Below are 25,338 nucleotides of genomic sequence, written 5' to 3' on the forward strand. Positions count from 1 at the left end.
CACCCTAGATTCAAGTTGAAAACCTGCTGCATTGGAATTCATGGGACTTCACATTTAAATAATGATTAATTGGTAATTTAAAAAACTCATGAGAGTACAGTAAGATATGTACTTTTATTCCTGATAATGGGAATATACAATAACTTGACAGTAGACTAATGAAAAGTTAATATTATTTTGCCTAAGGAAAAAAAATGTTAATGGGTGAATGATATAAGGGAAAAAGATGATTATAGGAGCGTTGTTTTTAATTGTAAAACATTGGAATCAACCTAAATATTAAACATTAGAAGAATAGTTAAACCAGAGTAGTCAAGCTTATGGTAAATTTTATTTTCTTCTTTATACAATTCTTAGCTATTAGCTATTTTAGAAGGAATAAATAAGTTGAAGATAATTCTAAAATCTCCAGAGGCCTTTCCTAAAAGTGCTTGCCCGTGAAGTTTTAATTGTAAAACTCAGGATGATCTCACATTTCTCACCCAGAGAGTAAAGACCTTAAGACAATTAAGAGTTTTCAGGGAATTCCCTGGGGGTCCAGGGACCCGGGTTTGATCCCTGGTCGGGGAACTAAGATCCCACAAGCCGCGTGGCACAGCCAAAAAGAAAAAAAAGAGAGAGAGAACACAGAGTTTTCAACTACAAAGACTTTGCCTAAGTGTTCTATACTCAGCCAGGTTATATTTGTGTGTAATATATGTGTTTATGTGTGATATATGTATTTATGTCTCTATGTGTACGTATGTGTGTACACATATATTCTTAACACATGACGCTTACTTCGCTGATGCATCTTCTTTCGGACACAGTCTTTTGAGAGTTTTGTCTTTTCTTTTTTGATAGACTCGCCGTAATCCATCAGTAATTTCCTTTCTAGCTGGAGCAGATGTTTACATTTGCAACATGGTGTCCTGCAGCTTGGGTGCCATTTGCTGCTCTGGCACCACACAGTTGCCTACATTCACAATTTTGCCCAAATAGTATTCCAGCCAGACGAGCTAACCAATCCCAGGGAGGTTGGCAGGATGCTAATTCATTTTACACAGATTCAGATGTGCAGAATCCAGGTCAGTTAAAAAAGTCTCCTCTTCTAATTCCTTGAAAATAGAAAGGATCTTGGCTGTCTACTAAAAAGAAAGTCCCTCATATGTATACCTAGGTCCTTGTCCTGTACTTGTGACAAGGATTGACTTAGCCTTGGGGAAAGCTGGTTCTTTTCTAGTGCAGTGGACCCCTGTGCTCAAAATCCTAACACAACTGTTTGTAGGAACAGATTCCTTATTCAGAATGAATCCATAAAGTTGAGGAGAAGCATGATATTGTAATAATGAAGAGCCTTTTTTGGGGGGGTGGGCCAGATAACTTGCTTGATGTCCTACCTAGATACAGCAGCAACGAGGGCTTTTGATTTGCACAACTCCTGGGTCCCATTATCATCTACATGAATGGGCACACTTGGAGTTGTGTACTTCACAGCCTGAATGCAGCTGATGCAACTTCCCTAAAACTATATTCTTTAAAGAGTTTCATTAACCCTTAAAGGTGAATTGTGCAAAGAACAGAGGCTCTTAGTATTTATAGAGATTTTTAAAACATTAATCTTAGATTATGTATAAGAAGGAATTTTGTAAAGTATAAGTTACTGTATAATAAATATTATTAACTAAAATAGTCATCTAAAAGATTGATATTTAGAGAACAGAGAGTTCTTTATATTCTACAAATTCCAAACTGGTTGATATTTTTATTTACTTGAGTCAAAAAATTGTGTTGACAGTTGAAGAAAAATCTAATGTTAGCACATGATAATTTCAAAAATCACAGTTCCAATAATAGTAGCTGGTAACTGCTAAGATGTTTCTGAAAAGAGAAAGTGCTTATTTTAACAACAACAAGAAGAGCAATTAAGAAACATTATTTGGTACATTTCCAGGAAGGGAATCATTTCATATGATAAAGAAAAAAATTGTACCCTAGCCCTTTACCATCACTTGTGGAACTTTTTCAAACCACAGTTAATTTCATCTTTTCAACTTTTGCTTGGTTTTAGATGAGGAATTTCCCCCCTTGGGAATCAAAGAAGTTGATTACACCTCTCCCACTAGAGTTGCGCAATGCCTTTAAATAGTTCTCCTAAAATCTGTTTTCCATTACCATTATGAATTTCACAATAGGTTTCCAAATGTATTTTTGGATATTTTTATCCAAAGCACTGTTCTCCAGTGTTGTAAAATTCTTGATTACTCAAAAGGTTTTGGAGAGTAATGGTGTAAAATTAGCTCCTTTTTATGTAATATTATTTTTTAAATAAATTATAAAATCTGTAGGTAAAATGTGACTGTTCATATGAAAAGTTTATTTAACTTTTTAGTATTATTCTATTTATAGAATCATCAAATGTTAGCATTGGAAAGGTCATAGCCATCATTAAATGTAACCTCTGTATTTTGTAGGAAAACTTTTTAAAAACTCACTTGCCAGTGACCCTGTAGCTTGTTAGTGGAGCAGCCAGGATAGCAACTCAGTTGTCTTGACTCCTAGTCTAACGTCCTTTCACTCCGCCCTGTTGTTACTCCCTCTGACTTTGGTCCTTCCTCCACACTAACCCATCCTCCACTTCCAATAGAGCTTGTTTTCTCCTGCCCTCCTTTGACTGAGTGACTGCTGGTTCGGGCAATGGGATGGGCAATGGCTGGGTCAGATGACTGGAAGACTCCCTGAACTTACAAGAGTGTGTTCCCCATGGAGAGAAAGAGACAAGTGCGTATGTTACCCACAGTGTGATATGTGCCAGAACAGAGGTGGGGGTAATGTGCTCTGAGGCACAGAAATGAAGGTAACAATATCTGTCTGAAAAAGTTAGAGAAGCTTTGAAGAACAAGTTAGTCTTGAAGGATACTGGAGGTTCATTTAGAGAAAGGAAAGCATATGCCAAGGCAGAAGCTAAGTGGAAGATAGGAAAGGGAAAGAGAGGGAGATAATATTTACCAAGCACCAGAGCATCTACTGGGCACAGCAAGCCATAAAAAAAGTATAACTGTCTCTTTTATAGTTGAGAAAATTAAGAGTTGGGGACATTATTCTAACATTTACTGAATGCCAACTACGTGCCTGGCATTGTTGCTTTACTCACATTATTTCAATTAATCCTAACAACAGATTTATAAGGCAAGTACTACTAATATTACACGCGAAGAAACAAAGTCTCAGAAAAATTAAGTAAATTGGTCAAACTCCCAAGTCCAGTAAACTGAGGTCGGGGAGGTGTGCTGCAAAACTAGTCTCTGCTTGATTCTGAAGCAGCTTCTGATCAGGATATGGAGTTCACTGGTTCATTGTAGCAGACAGGGGAAAGTTATAGATGGATCAAAGAATTACAGAAAAACCCCAAAGAACTTTTTGGCCAACCCAATTGATCAGAGTAAAGAGAGAGGGCCTCATCCTGTTGGTGCAGTTTTTGATAGAAAATGCTTTGATCACATTTGTATTTTAGAAAGATGTTCAGGCAGCAACATCTAAGATGGATTAAAGAGTAGAGATGAAGGTTGAGGGAACCAGTGAAAGGACTTTGTAAAAACCTGGAAGAGAGGTAATGAGTTCCTGTCTAAGATAGGAGCGATGCAGATGGAGGGATAGGCGAAATGCTGAGGGTTTTTAAGGAGTAAAACCCAAACAACATGATTTCAATTTGGATATTGAAGGAGATGGAGGGAGAAGTAGGAATCAAAGTGATCTCTGAGGTCAGAGAAACAATAACTGTGAAATGAAATACAGCATTTGAGACAATGACTTTCTTTTATGCATAATTTTTATTTACTTTTAATGTTTTTGCACAGTACCTATTCAGTATAACAAAACAAGAAAATGTAAATCAGCAAAAATAAACAAACTGGGAAGGCTCATAATTCTACCATGAATATATGTCATGTATTCATAACATTATAGAATTTTATGCATTCATTAGCCAGAAGATCATACAATACATATGGTGTTTGAAACATGCGTTTTTTTACACTCAGCTACACAATTTGATTGACCTTCCATGTCAAGAATTCTGTTTTTATGGCTAATATACCATTTGATGGATTTGTCCTAAGAATTTAACAAACCCCCCATCTCTTGACATTTGTCTTGGTTTCCAGTGCTGTGTAATGACAGACAATACTTATACATACTTACATGTGTAGGTAAAAAATGTTTACTTTCACTTGGACAAATTATTAGAAATGAAATGCTATATCAAAGGGAAAGCTCCACTTGAGGCTTTTGGTGTCTACCCTCAGGTTGCCCTGCAGAGTTGGAGAGAGCCTGTTTGCCCACATGCCTACCAGCAGTGGGTACTAACGTCCATTAAAAATTTTTCCAAATTAAAAAATAGTCATCAATTTGCATTTTTCATTATAAGTGAGGTTAGCCAGTGTATCCTACTATTATAGGTCATTTTCATTTCTTCTTTAGTAAATTTCCAGCCTTTGTTCTTTGTCAACTTTTCTATTGAAGTATTCCTATCTTTTTCATATATTAGAAAAAGCTCTTTATGTGTTAAGCTTTTATTTCTCCTTAAGGTACTAATTTGTTTGCTTCCTGAAAATTTTTTGAAATATTTAACGTATATTTTAACATCCAACTATTTTTAACCTGTATCTCTGGCCTGTTTTTAAGTTTATATCTTATCAGCAGGGTTAAATTAACCCATTACTATTATTGATGATAACTGATATATTTGGTTTTACTTCCATTACCTTAGTTAATGACATTTTGTTATAAATTCTTTCTGCTATTTATCTTCTTGTTCTGTTTTTCTTTTTTTTAATTTTTAAAAATTTTTTAACTTTTTTTTTTTTTACGGTAGGTCCTTGTTGGTTATCTGTTTTAAATACAGCAGTGTGTACATGACAGTCCCAAACTCCCAGTCTATCCCTTCCCCGTACCTTTCCCCCCTGGTAACCATAAGTTTATTCTCTGAGTCTGTGAGTCTGTTATGTAAATAAGTTCATTTGTATCATTTTTTTAGATTCTGCATATAAACGATATCATACGATATTTGTCTTTCTCTGTCTGACTTATTTCACTTAGTATGGTAATCTCCAGGTCCATCCATGTTGCTATAAATGGCATTATTTCATTCTTTTAAATGGCTGAGTAATATTCCATTGTACATATGTACCACGTCTTCTTTATCCATTCATCTGTCGATGGGCATTGAGGTTGCATCCATGTCTTGGCTATTGTAAACAGTGCTGCAATGAACACTGGGGTGCATGTATCCTTTTGAACCATATTTTTTTCTTTCTTTTTTTTTTTTTTTGCGGTACGTGGGCCTCTCACCATTGTGGCTTCTCCCATTGCGGAGCACAGGCTCCGGATGCGCAGGCTCAGCGGCCATGGCTCACGGGCCCAGCCACTCCGTGGCATGTGGGATCTTCCCGGACCGGGGCACAAACCCGTGTTCCCTACATCGGCAGGCGGACTCTCAACCACTGCACCACCAGGGAAGCCCCGAACCATGTTTTTCTCCAGATAAATGCCAGGAGTGGGATTGCTGGATCATATGGTAACTCTATTTTTAGTTTTTTAAGAAACCGCCATACTGTTCTCCATAGCGGCTGTACCAATTTATATTCCCACCAACAGTGTAGGACGGTTCCCTTTTCTCCACACCCTCTCCAGCATTTACTGTCCATTTGATGATGGCCATTCTGACTGGTGTGAGGTAATCTCATTGTAGTTTTGATTTGCATTTCTCTAATAATTAGTGATGTTGAACATCTTTTCTTGTCCCTCTTGGCCATCTATATGTCTTCTTAGGAGAAATGTCTATTTAGGTCTTCTGCCCATTTTTTGATTGGGTTGTTTGTTTTTTGGATATTGAGCCACTTGAGCTGTTTGTAAATTTTGGAGACTAATCCCTTGTCAGTCACATCATTTGCGAATATTTTCTCCCATTCTGTGGGTTGTCTTTTTATTTTGTTGTGGTTTCCTTTGCTGTGCAAAAGCTTTCAAGTTTAATTTGGTCCCATTTGTTTATTTTTGTTTTTACTTCCATTACTCTGGGAGACAGATCAAAAAAGATATTGCTGTGATTTATGTCAAATAATGTTCTGCCTATGTTTTTCTCTAAGAGTTTTATACTATCTGGTCTTACATTTAGGGCTTTCGAGTTTATTTTTATGTATAGTGTTAAAGAATGTTCTAGTTTGGTTTTTTTACATGTAGTTGTTCAGTTTTCCCAGCACCGTTTATTGAAGAGTCTTTTCTCCATTGTACTCTTGCCTCCTTTGTCATAGATTAAATGACCATGGGTGTGTGGGTTTATTTCTGGCTTTCTGTCCTGTTCCATTGGTCTATATTTCTGTTTTTGTGCCAGTACCATGCTGTTTTGATGACTGTGGCTTTGTAGTATAATCTGAAGTCAGGGAGCCTGATTCCTCCAGCTCTGTTTTTCTTTGTCAAGATTGCTTTGGCTATTTGGGGTCTTTTGTGTCTCTATACAAATTTTAAGATTTTTTGATCTAGTTCTGTGAAAAATGCCACTGGTAATTTGATAGGGATTGCATTGAATCTGTAGATTGCCTTGGGTAGTATAGTCATTTTAACAATATTGATTCTTCCAATCCAAGAACATGGTATATGTTTCCATCTGTTTGTGTCGTCTGCAGTTTCTTTCATCAGCATCATATAGCTTTCAGAGTACAGGTCTTTTGTCTCCTTAGGTAGGTTTATCTAGGTATTTTATTCTTTTTGATGCAATGGTAAATAGGATTTTTAAAAAAATTTCTCTTTCTGATCTTTTGTTGTTAGTGTGTAGAAATGCAACAGATTTCTGTATATTAATTGTGTATCGTGCAGCTTTACCAAATTCATTGATGAGCTCTAGTAATTTTCTGGTAGCATTTTTAGGATTTTCTATGTATAGTATCATGTCATCTGCAAACAGTGACAGTTTTATGTCTTCTCTTCCGATTTGGATTCCTTTTATTTCTTTTTCTTCTCTGATTGCCGTGGCTAGGACTTCCAAAACTATGTTGCATAAAAGTGGTGAGAGTGGACATCCTTGTTTTGTTCCTGATCTTACAGGAAATGCTTTCAGCTTTTCACCACTGAGTATGATGTTAGCTGTAGGTTTGTCATATATGGCCTTTATTATGTTGAGGTATGTTCCCTCTGTGCCCATTTTCTGGAGAGTTTTTATCACAAATTGCTGTTGAATTTTGTTAAAAGCTTTTTCTGCATCTGTTGAGATGATCATATGGTTTTTATTCTTCAATTTGTTGATGTGGTATAGCACATTGTTTGACTTGCGGATATCGAAAAATCCTTGCATATCTGGGATAAATCCTTCTCGCTCATGGTGTATGATCCTTTTAATGTATTGTTGGATTTGGATTGCTGGTATTTTGTTGAGGATTTTGGCATCTATGTTCATCAGTGATATTGGCCTATAATTTTCTTTTTTTGTGGTATCTTTGTCTAGTTTTGGTATCAGGGTGATGGTGGCCTCATAGAATGAGTTCAGGAGTGTTCCTTCCTCTGCAATTTTTTGGAATAGTTTCAGAAGGAGAGGTGTTAACTCTTCTCTAAATGTTTGATAGAATTCGCCTGTGAAGCCATCTGGTCCTAGACTTTTGCTTGTTGAGAGTTTTTTAATCATGGTTTCAATTTCAGTACTTGTGGTTGGTCTGTTCATATTTTCTGTTGCTACCTCGTTCAGTCTTGGGAGACTGTACGTTTCTAAGAATTTGTCCATTTCTTCTAAGTTGTCCATTTTATTGGCATACAGTTGCTTGTAGTAGTCTCTTATGATCCTTTGTATTTCTGTGTTGTCCATTGTAACTTCTCCTTTTTCATTCCTAATTTTATTGATTTGAGCCCTCTCCTTTTTTTTTCTTGATGAGTCTTGCTAAAGGTTTATCCATTTTGTTTATCTTTTCAAAGAACCAGCTTTTAGTTTCATTGATCATTTCTACTGTTTTCTTGTTCTCTAATCCATTTATTTCTGCTCTGATCTTTATAATTTCTTTCCCTCTGCTAACTTTGGGTTTTGTTTGCTCTTCTTTCTCTAGTTGCTTTAGGTGTAAGGTTAGGTTGTTTATTTGTGATTTTTCTTGTTTCCTGAGGTAAGATTGTATTGCTATGGACTTGCCTCTTTGAACTGCTTTTGCTGCATCCCATAGGTTTTGGATCATTGTGATTTTGTTTTCATTTGTCTCTAGGTATATTTTGATTTCCTCTTGGATTTCTTCAGTAATCCATTGGTTGTTTAGTAGCTATGTTTTTCTACCTTTGTTATTTGGGTTTTTTTCTCTTCCACTGATTTGGAGGTTATGCCTTCTTTTTCTATTCATAGTTATGTGAATTTTTTGTGTACAAATTGAACCTGTGTTTTTCTTTCAATTTTTTCATATTGATATATATGAAAGGAAATGAGAACTTTATCTTTTCCTCTTCCCAACCATCCCCCATTTCCCTCAGACTTCAAATGTTTTTTCTTTATAATATATAAAGATTATTATTTTTTTCCCTTAGATAGTATGTCTTTCTTTTTAAGGGGCTTTATTTGCTATTTCATAATTTTTACAATTATTTTAGCAAGATATTTAGCAATATATGGTATGTCCCACTACTTTCTTAATCTCAAGTGATTTATTGAATACCATTTTTTCCTCATACTTGAGTTCTTTATGTTGATTTCTTTTCAATCAGTGAAATACATCTTGATTTCCAGAAGTCATGCACATTCTCAAATGTCTTTCTCTTCCCTCATATTTACCAGTAGCTTGCCCAGATATAGAGTTTTGGGTTCATAATATTTTTTCCACATAGCTGTATATCTTATTTCATTCTTTTTTCATGGCATTCGTTTTTGCACAGGAGAAATGAAATGTCAGTTTGATTTTCCCATTTATTTTGTTTTTCTTTCCTAAACACTTGCCATACTTTCCCTTTGTTTTGGGTGTTAATCACTTTTTATTAATTTTGCTGGGAACTTGATGCGTTTTTATTGCCCTGAAACTTCAAGTAAGGAATATTTTCTTGCATTAATATCAAAGCTTTTACTTGTGTTGTTCTGGAATTTTCTGGCTTCTTTTTACTGCCTCCAACAACAGTTTTAATCTTGCTGTTACAGTTTATGTTTTCTTTTCCATTTGTATGTTTATCTTAATCATTTTCTCCTATAGCTGCTGCCTTCTGTTCAAAGGATACAGTGTTGTCCTGCATCTTCTTGAAGATCTGTGCCAATATTTACTGAACTTTTTATAAAAAGGAATATTCAGAAATATGAATAATTCAATAATAATTCAGTATTTAATGCTATGATGCTTTAAAGTAATGTTCCCTTTTTTTCTGCTGAAGTATTTTTTGTAAGTCACACATCATTATAACTTTCCTACAAATGTTTCTCTCATTCTTGAATAGCTACAGCTTTATCAGTTCTGGAATTTTCTACTATATACATGGGAAAATGTTCTCTTCTGTTTTTAAATATAATCAAGAATGTTAGAAGCATGATTTTTTTCTAAAAATTACATTATATTACGAGTCTTCTCTCTCAATAATGATTTATTCTGTTTTTAGCATATTTTAGTTGTTAAGACAAGGACTTTTGCATCCAGGAGACCTGGGTTTGAGACATAGAACATGTAGTAGTAAAGAACATGGCCACTGGATCCCAATTCTCTTGGTTTAAACCCCAGCTTTGTCACTTACTGTGTAACTTTGGCAAGTTAGAACACTTCTTAGTGCCTTAGTTTTCTCATCTGTAAAATGAGGTTAATAATATTTATTACTTCATAGGTTCTTAAATGGATAAACAGATAATATTTATAAAATATATAGAACAGTCCCTGGGACATAGTGAATGCTATGTAAATATCTGCTTTAAAATTCTAGCTCTAATCTTTATCTCAATTTTGTTGTAAACCTAAAAAAAAGTCTTTGAAAAAGATAAACAAGCCAGAGCTTGTCTACCTGGAAACAGGCCTTAAACAAATGACAGTAGGAAGAAGAAAGGAGTGTACTACCATTTAAAAATATTTGACTTACTAATTACAAACAAGATAAATGTGATTTTGAATTTCAGCATAAAAATGTAATAAACCAATGTTAAATGCTAAAAAAATCTCCTAGCGCTATCACCTGTTAACTGAGTAACTTCAGTCAAATCATCAAATTACTCTAAGCCTCCATTCTCTCTTTAAAATAGACACAATCCTAATAAAAGTAATGTACTTGTTAATAAAAATATTAGTAATTATTAATACTACTTATTAATACTGTGAGGATTAAAGGAGATAATTTATATCAAGTATCACCACATAAGTGCACATTCCTTGGTTGCTACTATTTTTTTAAATAATGCATACTGGACTACACTACATTTGTTTGGCTTTATTAAGTATTGCAAGTCTCTTTATTCCACAGTTTCTCTGTTGTTGAATTCTTAATTGTGAGTTACTTTACAGATGTGTAACTCCAGGGAGAGTAAGTACAGATTCAAAGCCGCATTGTCAGTGCAGAGGGCAGATATGAAGCAAGGTCAATCAGGTCCTGCTTTTCATCTTTTTTTTTTTTTTTTTTCTTGAGCCTGGGAAAAGCAGGGTCTGTGATTCTTTTTTCTTCAAAAGGTTTATTTCCCATCAGTAGGATCATTTCCCTCAAGCCCTTTACTTTCTCCTTACCCTTTGTCCAGTGCTTTGAATGGAAACAAGGGGCCCAGTGCTTTTTGCATATCTACAACTATTCTGTTCTGCTGGGAGTGAGTGTTGGGCGACACAATGGGGGAGGTGCAGCTGCACAGATTGGAGGGGGTTGATGGAATATGGGGTATATACTCTTTAGCACGATGTTTTTACGCGTTGAGTATCATTGATGCCTTTTAGTCCATTTACGTACATTGCTGTTTTGAATTTTCCCACCAATAAGCCCAGCCATAGCATGCCATGATGTGTTGTGATTGTAACTAATTGTGGGACATCAAAGAGGCCACTTCATTACCTGCAAATAGCCAACTATATCAATCTTTTAAAAAAATCTTGGTTTCTCTCCTTGCTTGAATTATACGGTTATTTCTATGAAAAGCTATTGTTTGGGACTTTACCCCCCTAATCAGTTTCCAGAATGTTGTTAACTGTCCATTGATGTACCCCACATAAAATGGGTTTCCCTGGCTTACCCACAGCTTGCCCATCCGGGACATACAAACCAGAAGGTTCACCAGGAGGAATCAGCACGTGCCTTCCATGTCCTGATGAAAATCACACTTCTCCACCTGGAAGTACTTCCCCTGAAGACTGTGTCTGCAAGGAGGGGTACCGGGCATCTGGCCAGACCTGCAAAGGTACGGATCCCACCACTGGCAGATAGGAAATATAAAAGCTGATCTCTTTTAGGGAAGTAATGCCGGTGTTTTCATCCAATTAATTGGGCATGATCTTTAATATTCCTTCCTCTAATCTTATTTGGGGGGAATTCTTTGTCTTTATCATCTAGCATTCCTTATCACTGAACATATCCACATCTTGCTCCAGAGAAAGGAGATCTGAGACTCCACAAATAATGGGACTATGAAAACAGATTTAGTATCGGAAAAGATCTAAAATGAATCTAAGAGAGAGAAGTCACAAATTTAACAGCAAATTTGAATAACAAATGAGCTAGTTTGGGCTCTGGTGATGGTTAAATCCATTTAAAGAAAATATTTTTATAAGTAAAGTACTTTGATATTATTCATATCAAAAATTAAAAGTATTTAATTAGTCAAAGCTGTGGCTCTTGGGATTTGTGGCAGACATGCTTTGCCGGACTTATTTGTTCTTTACTTTATGCCCCTCTAACTGAGAAGGAAAATAGCTAATGACATATGAGGGTCAAGAACTAGAAAATTTCGTATCCACATAGATATCAAGATTTTAAAATTTCTAAGCTTAAACCATAATATTTAGTCTGTTTTTAAACTTAACTGGAAGCAAGTACCTAGTAAGCATGAGCCGTAAGTGTTCTTCTTCCAAATGCGCTCTTAGGAATTCATATGCAGTAGATGGGAATGCTGTTGATAATTTAGCTCTGTGCATACAATGTCCTCTTGACCGGAAAAGAAAAAGCGGGGGTGGGGGGGAGGATGCTTTATAGACAGAGACTCACTTTGCTTTTTACTCTTCTCCCTGTAAATGTTAGTTGTCCGCTGCCCTGCCCTGAAGCCTCCTGAAAATGGTTACTTTATCCAGAACACTTGCAACAGCCACTTCAATGCAGCCTGTGGGGTCCGATGTCACCCCGGGTTCGACCTCGTGGGAAGCAGCATCTTCTTGTGTCTGCCCGATGGTTTGTGGTCCGGCTCCGAGAGCTCCTGCAGAGGTATGCAGACTGCCGATTCACGTTGTTTATTGATTGTCTTGCTCGACATCCTCAACTTAAACTCTAATGGACTACTAGATTCTTTGTTTCTTTTGATTTCATAGACCATAGACCACAGAAAGAGAAAAAATTACAGGAGGTTTGAAGTCAGAACTACTAAGTTCAGTTGACCACATCATCATAAACTATGCCCTTTGTGTTTCTTTTATGAACAAGCAAAGGAAAGGCCTGCCTGGGAAAGAAATGGACAGGTTACCTTAAACCTCAGATTTCAAGCAGCCAAGACAGGGTCCAGGGAGAGTTTGGGGATGGTCAGTGTGCGGCTTTGATGTCTACTTTGATTTTAGGCCTCCAAGGACCACACCAGTATCCTGTGACAAGAGTAGTTAGCCAATGTATACATCCCCAGCCTTCACTTTGAATAGACAGCATGCCACAGAAAGTGGGAGTTTGCTAAAGTGACATCCCAAAGAGCCTCATCGGGCCAACAGAAAAGGGGGCAGTACCATAGATAGAACCTGAGGCTCCCACATCAGATACAGAGGAACAACAAGCAAAATTGAGAGTACCTTAATTCACTTCCACTCTTGCCGTCTCCAAGACCTACTTTCCTACTTCTTACGACCACTGCATGGCCAGCTTCCTAGGGTTTCACAAATTGGGTTGAAAGAGAAGGCTCTGTAAGAAGAGAGGGGGACAAGCCAAAGGACTTGAGAATCCCTGCCCATGAAGCTTCTGAATACAGTATTCCCCCCGTCACCTCGGGTTGCCAGGTGAAATACAGGACACCCGTTTAGATTCAAATTTTAGATAAACAACAAATAACTTTTTAGTATAAGTAAGTCCCATGCAAGACTGGAGACCTTCTTATACAAAGAATTATTTGTTGCTTTTCTGAAATTCAAATTTAACTGGATATCCTCATTTGTTTGTTTTTATGCTAAATCTGGCAACATGACCCCCAACACATCCGCTAGGCATCCTTTGGCAATATAGTTTGCTGAGGCTTTGACTGTTCCAAGACCCTGTATCACCCAGCTCACTGGAGTAGGGTAAGAAGTTCTGTCTTCTAGTCTTCTCTTAGCTCCCACACCCATAAGGGAAGCCAACCTACTCACAACTTCACAGTCATTTGTGAACCCCAGGAGACATTTCACTGTTTGTATTAATCGGCTACCAATACTGAACTCATCTATGAATATGAATTTGCTTAAATCAGGTCCCAGTCCAGACCCTTATCTCTACTTAACAAAAAGAGAAGGAATCAGCAAATTGAACAAGGGAGACCTGAAAGAAGAGGGGAGAAAAATGGAATCACAGAGATTCAAAGGCAATTACATTGGTAAAATAAGATTAGGATTCCAAGAAATGGGAGAAATCTGAGAGGAGAAAGGTATCTTAGGGAGAAGAAAAAGGTTGCTGGCACAATAAACAGACATAGTCAAAAGCCAAATTAATAAGTTAGAAAATCAACGCAAGAAATCCTTCTGAAAGTAGAGCAACATTTGAAAGATTAGAAAAAAGATGAAAGAATAAAATGACACAAGAATAGTCACAGGAAATAGACTCTTCACAGATTAGGAATCCAGAGAGAGAATGGAGGGGAGGAGAAGCACTAATAGAAGATCAAAGAATATAACCGCAAGCTGAAATCTTGAAAATACACATGACTGAAATCTTTGATAGTCAACTTAAAGTCACTTACTGGGTGCCAGAAAACAAATTACAGAAAACAGATCCATGTCTGGAAACAATCTTATTGAAACTTCTGAAAGCCCTGGAAAAATTAGAAAATTGGGCCTGTTTCACAGTTAGAAATAATATTACCTATAAAGGAAAGGGAATCAGACTTGCCTTGAGCCCGTTATTAGCCATTCTAAATGTTAGAAGATAAGAGTATGTTTCCTGAATTCTGAAAGAAAAGAATTAGACCCTAGATTTCTAAACTCCGACAAGCTATTGTTTATGTGGGAAAGCAAAGCAAAGACATTCTTAGTCGTACAGTCTCAAAGGGTAAAAAGCCTATTACTGAAAAGGTTGATCATAGGAACCTCTTAGAAATATTCCTGTAAAGTTACATAGTTATTAAGTTCTTTGTAAAACCTCTACCCCTTCTTCCAAATACCTCACGGCAGAAGGTAGAAAACATGACATTTTAACTTTCCACTTACTGACCTTCCAAAGAAGAGTGAGAAAATCAGGCAGACAACCCCTTTAGGATAAGGTCTGGCCCTTGCCTCTTTAACCCTCTACAGTCTCCATCCTGAGCCTCGAATCCTACACTAAAGCCTTAAGAAATGGCCATGCCCTCTCAGGAAGCCATCCGTTTGCAAGTTGTTTCAACAGCCTTGATTGTCCAGTCATTCCTTTGGTCCCTGTATATAAGCCCTCCCTGTCGCTGACCTTCTCATCTGGGATGGGATGACCCCTAACCTCTGTATGTGCATCCACAAACCTGTCCTACCCGCATTCTAGCCCTTGCGCTTTGTGTGTGAGGATCAGTCAGGGAAGCCCAGGAAATACACCATCTGTGCTATGGGATAAGGAACTTATTTTAAGAATCAGACCTTACACGATTTTGGAAGGAGCTGGGAAGTGGAAGGTCCAGAAGAGAAATTGGAGGATCAGAGGAGTTACTACCAGTTCAGTCTGAGAATCCAAGCCCACCCAGCTGCTGAAGTGGAACCACAAGGGAGAAGTGCGTTGGGAAGTCTAAGAGAAGCTTTATCTCTCTGTAACCATGCCCTGATGCTCTACATCCAAGAACCCAGCAGTGAGCTTGGGGCCGCCTTGTGTCAACAGGGTCAGCAATTGGGATGTGGAGTGGAGGTGACCAAAGACAAGCTGGAACCTACTGTGCATGTGTGCATTTGTCCATCACTGATTCTGCCTGCAGTGATCACTGCCTCTCTTCCGCCTTCCAAGATCAAGTGCAGGTTCTTCTTTTCATCAACCCTAAACTGGCCCACGATAAGGGGATTCTGACAGTGTTTCCCAGCTTAACCAACTTGTTACAATACAAACCACCCTACTTACTTTAATTAATTAACTCGTCGATCACCTCTGCTGGTCTGTGAGCTCATTATGAGCACAGAACGTATCTTCCCCCACCCCAGCTAATCCTTGGTTATACTTCTGGTAAATGATATGGATAAGTACATTGACAAATAGATACACTGACAGTCTGCTTGTGTCACTTCCCATTATGCAGTCCCATTTTTAAAAAGCAGGCTTGTTGTCTTTTATGCAATTTGCATTGATGTCCCCGTATAAGTAAAATAACTTTAATCAAAATAAGAGTGATGCTCCAGGATGTGAACTTTTCTGAGCTCCCTTTAATTTCACCTCCAAAAAACTACTCCCTAACTTACCAGTGAACAAAGTTGTCCTGAATGAAGGTACTAAGTCAGGCTCTTCTCTGGCTCCTCATTAAAGGATTTAGTTATAGACATACTTCGTTTTACTGAGCTTTGCTTTATTTTGCTTTGCTGATGTTGCAGTTTTTACAAATTGAAGGTTTGTACTGATAACAACCCCACGTTGTCAGATAATGGTTAGCATTTTTTAGCAATAAGCTGTTTTTAAGTAATGGGCGTATATTGGTTTTTAGAATAATGCTAATTTGCACACTTAATAGACTACAGTATAGTGTAAACATAACTTTTATATGCACTGGGAAACCAAAAAAATCGTGGGACTTGCTTTACTGCAATAGTCACTGTATTTGGTGGTCTGGAACTGAGCCTGCAATATCTCTGAGGTCTGCCTGTACTTGAGGTATTGTTCTGTGAAACATATACCATAATTCATTAATTCAAAAACACTTTTCCCCCCACATCTTAACATCCTAAACCTGAGATGTACCTCAACAACCGTGGCGTTAAATCCTTTCACAGACCTTACTGTTTCTTTATTGGCAGCTTATAAAATAATGTTGTGCCTTACAATTGGGGCGTCTGGGATTCGGTGAAATATGGCAGTTATGTGGGAATTCACTTCTGTTTCAGGAGGGGTAGTGTGGAGAAAGAAGCATTTTACAGGTCTAATTTAAATCTAATTATAAAGACAGAGGATAAGTTTATTTTTTTTCTTGAATATCTTTCTAAAAGCGAGGCAGAAATGAAAGACCAGTGTAAAATGTAAAGCCTTTTACAAATTTCATGTTACATCCTAAATGTTTTGTAGGGTTAAATAATAACTAATAGTCTTGATGCTTATTCCTCCTATACATTCTTCATTAAAACACTTACGCTCTGAATTTTATCTGAATTACACATTCCTTTCTAAACTAGTAAGGATTCCTTTGTGGTTTCTCAGTGATAACTAGCTAAACCACAACATGAAAGTAAAGTAAATTTTGTGATAGTATTTTTCCTGAGAAAAACGTTCAGGCAACAGTGAGAACCCTGCATTTCACATCAGATTTATTTTATTTTCAGTATAGAAGCTGTCAAAATTGGGAGAGTGACAGGAAGTGTAAATCTGAGAAAAAAATCTAACGAGTCTTTCCACTGAGAACCAGATCAAGTTCTCACATTGTCTGCTACCTAGTAGACCATTCTCTTGAAAGACTAAATTGCTGTTTTCTAAAAAGACTAAATAAATATTTAAGGATTGCTTTAACATGAATGTCAGTCAAATGTTTTTTGCAGAAGTTTTCAGCTTATGGAAATAAAAATAGTTTTGAAGTTGAAACTCATAAATAAGCATGTTCCTATCAAAAATGATAAAAATGGTCATTCTTGGTTGAAAAGGAGTATAAAATGTTTAAGAACTAAATAGGAATTATTACATATGCTTTGTTTTCCCTGAGGAGCAGTGCAAGTTTATTAAAACCAACACTTGAGAAGCAATGTAATTTGCATATGTATGAAACACCAGCTCTAATTTACTATCAGTTCTCTTGAGAGATGTTGCAAGTTCATTTCCTCTCAAGTTGGAAAGCTGGAGTCATTTCAGCAGTTTATTGGATCAAAAGCAGTTGTTTAATATGGTTTTCTAGATTTTCTATATCTTGATCATAGTAATTTGTCTCATTCACTTTTAATCCTACCTGGCTCTTGGTATTGTGCTACGCCTGATGAGTGCCCTCAAGAAAAGTCAAAATATGGGGGGCAAAATATTTCTACACCTTTGATGGATACACTCAATAAAGATTCTACTTACATGGTGGACACACTCAATAAAAATCAAAACGTGGAAGGCAAAATAATTCTGCTCATTTGTCATTAATAGTTGGCTTTGGTCCAAACCATCCCAGTGATTGAAAGGCGAGGGCTTATGGTTTAACTTCTAATCTAATTCTTGAATTTTCTCTAAGGAGTAATCAATCCTAAATGAATATTTCATGCACCCAATATTTATGTTCTGCCAACTAATATAATTTGAATGGGTTCCTTCAGAGGAGATTCTGTGAAACCGCGACTTCAGTTGAATATGCACTGAATATTTTACCCCAACTTCCTTTCCTATTATTTTAAAGTTAAGCTTTCATCATAAGTAACTGCATGCTTCATATGAAAAATTGGCAAATGCATAAAAGCAGGAAAAAGACATCTTACCCAGAGTCTCAACAAAGTTCTTGAGCCCCAAGTGATTTTGTTCAAAAATATTTAGAGATCTCTCTGTTGTCTTGTGGTCTTTAGTATTGCAGGAGTGTTATCTGAGAGAAAAGTGAGATTTGTTCTTTGCAGGGGTTTTTGCTTTTCGTACAATGCCTGATGCTTATTGGATTATATCTGTAAGCTATTAAAATGAGTATCCGCGCCCATCTGTTGGCATATTCAACAAGAATCCACCGTCTTGTGCTCTCCGTATCTCTGTTTATGACCAGGATGTACATGCCATCTGACTGAAAGGGTGCACGGCCGTGGGTCTCTCTGCAGCCCCCCACCTCTCCCTCTCCCTTCCCTGCACTCTCCTTTCCCCATCCTCTTCCATGTCTCCCCCTTCCCTCCTCTTCCTCTCTGCCACCTGCCTTTCTCCTCCCCTTCTCTTCCCTTTCTTCTCCCCTCTCCTTATTCTCCCCCTTTCTTTCCTCCTTTACTGCCCTTCCTCCTTCCTCCTTCTCCTGATTTGAAATCCTGATTTGAGTGGGTCTAAGCTAGAACTGGAGGAAAAGAAGTGTAGAAAGAGCATAAACTCTTTAGAGATAATTTTACCTAAAGAAGAACACATAATACATTGGAGGCTCCAGTAGGGTATAGAATTTGATGGAGTTGAAGCTCTTGAGGGAATAATCTAGGAAGATAGGAGGTCGTTGTCAGAGGAGGGTGCGTGGATTGGTGCTGGCAAGGTCTAGAGGATAAGGCAGTGGAGGGGAGGCTGAAATAAGGTGAAGGATGTGGTTATTGGTGAAGAAGAGGTAAGGAATATGACTCTGGGGTATTGGAATGATCATCTACATAGATCATGAAATCACCAGCTTGTGTGTGTGTGTGTGTGCACACGTGTGTGCCAGAGAGAGAGAGAGAGAGAGAGAGAGAGAGAGAAATATAAAATCATGAAAGAATGAGAAGTGGCCAAAAGGTCAACAGGCAACTGGGGAGCGGGGGTGGGGGTGGGGGGGAAGGGATGTTTTTCCTCCCTCCAGGGAGCTGGAGGTGTTTAGGAAGAAGGAAGAGAATGATCTGGGAAGGCATTAAAGAGCAGGTCCTGTCTATAAGAGACAATAAGATTTTTTACTAGGATGAGAAAGGAAGGAAAAGTTCATAAGAGAAGTTTAGGATAGGACGGGATTTATTGAGGACTGATGATGTATTCCAGAGGGCAGGTGCATGAGTGTGTGAGTTAGAGTTGGATCAGAGCTGTGTGGGGATGACCCTGGTAGATGAAGCGATTGTCCTGAACAAGAATATAGGGCCTGCTGGAATTGACTGAGATGTGCTCTAAGGCGCTCTATGGGATTTGTGTGGGCTAGGCGGTGGTAGACTCTTGGCGGAACTCAGAGCACAGATGTCACTTGGGAACCTGCAGGAGCAGTCCGAGTACCTTCTTGTAGCTTCTCTGATGCAGCGTTGAGGCAGGAGTGGCAGCGCTGGGGAAACGCACAGTTCTCTGGACAGCCCATGGCACTTCTGCTGCTGGTGGTACAGAGGCACAGGGCCCTCTCCAGCCTCCAGAGCTTAGTAAATACTTTTCTAGCTCCTTTTTCATGGTGGTTTCAAAGTCAATAGAGAAAGGAAGTGTATCACCAGTTGCAACCTGGTCACTTCTCAGACCAGGGGAACATGATCTGGGCTCACAGGCTCTACCCCTGAGCAAGGTTGGAACACATACAAATCCCATGAGCTGAAAGAGGCGAAAGAGCTTCCCTTGGAAAATTAACAAAGGGAAAATGAATGGATGCTGGGCAGAGGGAATTAGGGTTTGCATATACCTACTGGTATCAGTGACCCAAATAACTAGGTCATAAGACAATTAAGGGTTTGTTTTTCTCTCACCTGAAAGGACAGAAGTAGGTAATCCAAAACTGCTATGATAGCTCATTGTCATCAGAGACCCAGGCTTCTTTTATTTTTTTTGCTGTACCATCTTAGTGCATGAGACTTACCCTGTAATATGCTGGGGCCCTATCCTTCATGTCTGTATTTCAGGACAAAAGGAGGAAGAGGGGAAGGCGAAAAAGGTACTCTCTCAACTGAGACAGTCCCCACTCAAAAGCTTTTCCAGAAGTCCCATACAACCTTAGCGTATATGTCACTGGCTCTCATTTGTTGCGATGGAGGTGGAGAATTGTTATCTTCTAGCTGTGCCTGTTACTATGCTGAATAAAACTGGGAGGAGTGGTTATTGGGTGGGCAACTAGCAGTCTCTGCCGCAGCAGCAAAAACAAACAAAACAATGGTAATGCATAAGTCAATATTATCATCATGAGCTAGGATTTGCAGGAAGCGTCTGGGAAGAAAGGGGTGAAAAAGCTAAAAGGACCAGAATTGTGGCTAGAGTAGAATGCTGGAGTTCAAGATTGCAGAGGCTGAGCAGCTGTCAAAAGTCTGGGATCATTAAAAATCCCAGGATATGCCCATGAGGTCTGAAAACGGAAGTGAACCTGATCTCTGTCCTGGGAAAGACCCCTTCCTTTTGTTAGAACGTAGCCTGGAGAATCACAGCAAAGGCCCAGCTGAGGGCTGCAGGGACCTCCCTTTGTAAACCATCCCCAGTCTCCAGCCATCATTGTCCATTTAGGGCCAGACTCCTTAAACAGCTTAAGTTTCCCATCTGTAGACAGAGGTGGAACACAGTGATGTTGTTTAGGCCATGCATTTGATAAAACATAGGCTTTTAATTATCCCATACTAACTCAAAATATAATGGTGTGTTATTTACTGTTTGTAATGTGTAGGCCTTATTAAATTTATAATTATTATCTTTGTCCTCATTGAGTAGAATATGATCTAATTGTTTTCATTTCACGTAGTGAGAACATGCCCTCGTCTCCGCCAACCCAAACATGGCCGCCTCAGCTGTTCTACTGGAGAACTGTCCTATAGGACAGTGTGTTTGGTCACCTGTGATGAAGGGTACAGACTAGAAGGAAGTGCTAGGCTTACCTGCCAAGTAAACGCCCAGTGGGATGGTCTAGAACCCCGGTGTGTGGGTAAGTTCTTAGAAGGCATGGTGCCTTGGATGGGTCATTTCTCTTGCTCTCTGGTTTCTCCTCTTTTCTGTGAAGACCTAGAACTAAAAACTGACTCGTTATGGGTATAAATACACATCCATATGTATAGGTATATGGCGCTGTAGACACATGAACAAATATGTAGTTTTATTCCCCTCCACTGGTAAAAAGACTTCTCACCACAATCCAGTTTTCCAAATCCCTGAAGTTTACAGCTTCAAATGGTAATGATTTTTGTTTTAGTTGGGGCAAATTTGGATGGATTTTTTAACAGCAAATGCTGTGTAATTCCCTCAATTTTTAAAACACAATTTACCTTTACCTTGTTGATGAAAGGACAAAATTATGAACCAGTGAATGTTAAGATGGGCCGTAAAATCCTCTTTCATCAGAAGATTTTCTGCCTTGTCCTTCACTAAGAGTTGTGACATCTCATACCTGAAACTGGGTCCAGAATGAATAAACTCAGTAGCTCTTCCAGTTTGCTGCATCTTATACACTGTTGAAACATTAACGATGGTAATAATGATGATGATGAAATGATAATAACTACCATTAGTGAACCCTTACGCTGTGTCAGATACAGTATACCTGGGAGTGCTAACAGGTATGTCATTAAATAACCAACTTCCAAAATAGGAAGAAGAACTATATGTAGGGAGTAAATTGAGGTATTCCAGGATCCTAGATGGGAAAACTAGGTACTCTAACGATCTCTATTCTTTATAAATTGATTTACAGGTTTATTCTAGTATAATCTAATATTGGATCCAGGGCTGATAATAAGGGAAGGTGTCACCAGAAAGGATATTGGGCTTTACTGAGGGGTTCAGTAACAGTCCTAGAGTTGACCCTCATGGTGCAGGCTCAGAAAACTTATAGGGGGGTATTATATATTTAAATAATAATTTAATAATAAAAATAACAAGTAAAGTTTATTAACAACGAGATACTTGTCATGACTACTGAAAGACATAGGCCTGACAGGCATAATATTTCCCTGGAGGCAGAAGCTACAAGGATTCCCAAACCACAAACAGACTTAGTTGGCATAAAACCAAGACAAAGGGAGTTAGCTTCTCCAGATAGTTCACAGAATTAAATGAAGATGATGGATCTATCCACCATAAAAAGGCTGCTTTGGCAATGGAACAAAAAATCTCAATAAATCCCTTTAGTTGGAACGTTGTCTCCCAAGATTAGAATTTGTATCTAGATATTAATGTTTACTCCTGAGAATCATCTATTTCACTGGCTCCATGGATGAGTAGCTTTTCTTGTGAGGGACCCAGTCTTTTATTAAAAATGTAATACATTTAATAAGGTTACTCTGGAGTTATTCTTTAAAGAATTTAAATTTAATTATTAAGTTTAACTTAAAATTTTAAAATTCTCTAAACTTTAAGAATTCTCTTTAAAATTATTGCGTACATCCCTGTAATGATTTAAGTGTATGTCAATCTTGGTAGATTTGAAGTCTAACCATCAAAAGGAAATTATATCCTTATTTACAATTTATTGGGGCACAACTCACCGTAGCCCCCAAATTCTGACAATAACGATAATTACTATGAAATTTTCCACTTAAAAAATTGATAGACACGAATAGAAAGCGTATTGAAGAATAGATAGTTGCAAAACTGGAAAATTTTGAACATGAGGTACAATGAGGGAGAACTTATTCTCACCATCATAAGACAGATTATGAACCCACAGTGATTAAAATCGTACATTAATGGTACAAGGATGCACAGAACAATGGAAGCAAACATGGCTCAGAAACAAACGTTATTTTTTGTAGAAGAATATAATATCCAGTAAGGGAGGTTTTAGATATCCATGGGGGAAAGAAGCTTATCTAAAAATTAGTCAGTTTTGACTCACCTCATTTTTAAAAATCACTAAGTTAATTTAACTGATTAATTAAATGAGGCAAATTAAGGAGTGAACTATAAGAAATAATATGGAGAAAATATGGATTTTAATGGAGAAGAACTTCATATAAACAAAAAGGACACTAGATTTGAATACATAAAGATGTAAATTTCTGTACTTCAAATGAATTCTCTGCATTATTAAAATGCAAACAAGAAAAAGTTATTTGAAACACATAAAAAAAAAGTCAATGTCCTTAACATTTTCTGACGTATGAAACTAGACCAAAACACAAAAATGTGAAGACTCCAATACAAAAAGAGATAAAGGAAATGAATTAAATGAACAAAGGAGACGTTTTAAAAATACAATTAAAAAATAAACAATGAAATTGAGAAAATTCTAGAACCAAAGTTATGAGATATGGGTTAAATTATACACTGATAAAATTTCTTAGATATAAATATGTTCATTATTAAACAGGAAGAATGAAACTAACATTAAATTCAAAAGCTAGGAAAATAATGATTGCAAGAGAAGTTGAAAGAAGTACGTAATAATAATAAAGGAAGATGAATTATAAAAGGAGATGGAATGCAGTAGAGTGGATAAGAGGAAAATCTTTGAATAAAGTAATCAAATAAATTTTAAAAAGAAAGAAAAATGCAAAACTAGAATTTTTCCAGGAAGCTATCACAAAGGAATACATGAGGTCTGAGGTTTTTATTTTTTTTAAATATATTTATTATTTTTGGCTGCATTGGGTCTTCGTTCGTGCGCATGGGCTTTCTCTAGTTGTGGTGAGCGGGGGCTACTCTATTTTTTTAAAATTTTTATTTTTAACATCTTTATTGGAGTATAATTGCTTTACAATGGTGTGTTAGTTTCTGCTTTATAACAAAGTGAATCAGTTATACATATACATATGTACCCATATCTCTTCCCTCTTGCGCCTCACTCCCTCCCACCCTCCCTATCCCACCCCTCTATGTGGTCACAAAGCACTGAGCTGATCTCCCTGTGCTATGCGGCTGCTTCCCACTAGCTATCTATTTTACATTTGGTAGTGTATATATGTCCATGCCACTCTCTCACTTTGTCACAGCTTAGGGGGCTACTCTTCATTGCGGTGCACGGGCTTCTCATTGCTGTGGCTTCTCTCGTTGCGGAGCACGGGCTCTAGGCGCGCGTGTTTCAGTAGCTGTGGCACGTGGGCTCAGTATTGTGGCTCACAGGCTCTAGAGCACAGGCTCAATAATTGTGGCGCATGGGCTTAGCTGCTCCACAGCATGTGGGGTCTTCCTGGACCAGGGATCGAACCCGTGTCCCCTGCATTGGCAGGCGGATTCTTAACCACTGCGTCACCAGGGAAGTCCCAGAGGTCTGAGGTTTTTAAAAGAATAATAAACTACCGTACAATACATTTATTATGCATGATTTTCTAAGAAAATGAAAATGATTAAATGAATCAAGAAAAAAAATAGAAAAGCAAGTATATAGTTACCTATGGGTAATTTACAAAAAAATGGAAATGTTATCAGAGTTTAATTACTCCTCCCAAAATGACTGAGGGATCAGTGAAACTCTTTCAAACTTTTAAAAAGCAGTAATTCTCATACCATGTAATTTGGCCCAGTTAGTAGAAAGTTAATCAGTTCATACTATCAAACTATTATTTTTCTATTGCCAACCTGACAACTTTTACCAAGAAAGAAATACATATATATAGAAAGCTACGGCAGCAAATATACTAGCAATCCACATTCAAAAGAATGGTCTGCCAAAACGAGTAGAGGTTTATCCTAGGAATGTAAGGAGGGTTTAAAATTAGGTACTCTATCAACATAATAAATTACTTCATTATAAAAACTAGGAAAAATTCATATGGTTGCTCAGTATAAGATAAAAATGTATTATTATCATTTAAAACACATTTTTAATAGAACTCAAAGAAACTCATATTGATTACTGACATAATAAAAAAGTCCATCTTAAATCTGCATCCACTTATGGAAACAATGTAGACAGTCTTATTAAATCTGGAAAAAGAAAAGGATTCCAGAATCATCCGTATTATTTAGCATTGTCCTCTAAGCTTTAGCTCTTGTAATAGATCATAAGGTTAGAGCTTAGAGGATTCAGAATCATCATTTGTAAACTACGTGTCTACCTCCAAAAAAGAATGAACCTACTTAAAGACTGAGAGTTCATTAAAGTCATAAGAATATCAAATAAACAACTCTTCTATATAAATGATAAACAGAATATATAGAGAAAAATCACATTCAAAAGATCTATAGAAAATATAAAATATGAAAGAATAACCTTAAACAGAAATGTGTGGAACCTGTGTTACACAAACTACAAAATATTACTGAAAGACAAAAAGAACACCTTAATGTTTTTATAAAATTTTATCAAAATGTAAGTTCTCTCCAAATATATGTATACGTAAAATGCAATATCATCCAATAGCCCAAAAGGGCTTT

General features: G+C 37.4%; 1 protein-coding gene across 1 annotated transcript in view; it reads left to right on the forward strand.

Moving 5' to 3' along the window:
- SVEP1 (sushi, von Willebrand factor type A, EGF and pentraxin domain containing 1) overlaps positions 1–25,338 on the forward strand; it is a gene marked incomplete at its 3' end in the record, with an annotated part of 178,436 nt that overhangs the window by 53,276 nt on the left and 99,822 nt on the right. Inside the window, exons 4-6 of the mRNA XM_082842808.1 lie at positions 11,180–11,338; positions 12,175–12,354; positions 20,774–20,953. Coding sequence (XP_082698934.1) covers positions 11,180–11,338; positions 12,175–12,354; positions 20,774–20,953 — 519 coding nt within the window. The remainder of the gene's footprint in view (positions 1–11,179; positions 11,339–12,174; positions 12,355–20,773; positions 20,954–25,338) is intronic.

Source organism: Leucopleurus acutus (genome assembly GCF_964270905.1).
Source record: "Leucopleurus acutus genome assembly, chromosome: 7".
Taxonomy (NCBI): domain Eukaryota; kingdom Metazoa; phylum Chordata; class Mammalia; order Artiodactyla; family Delphinidae; genus Leucopleurus; species Leucopleurus acutus.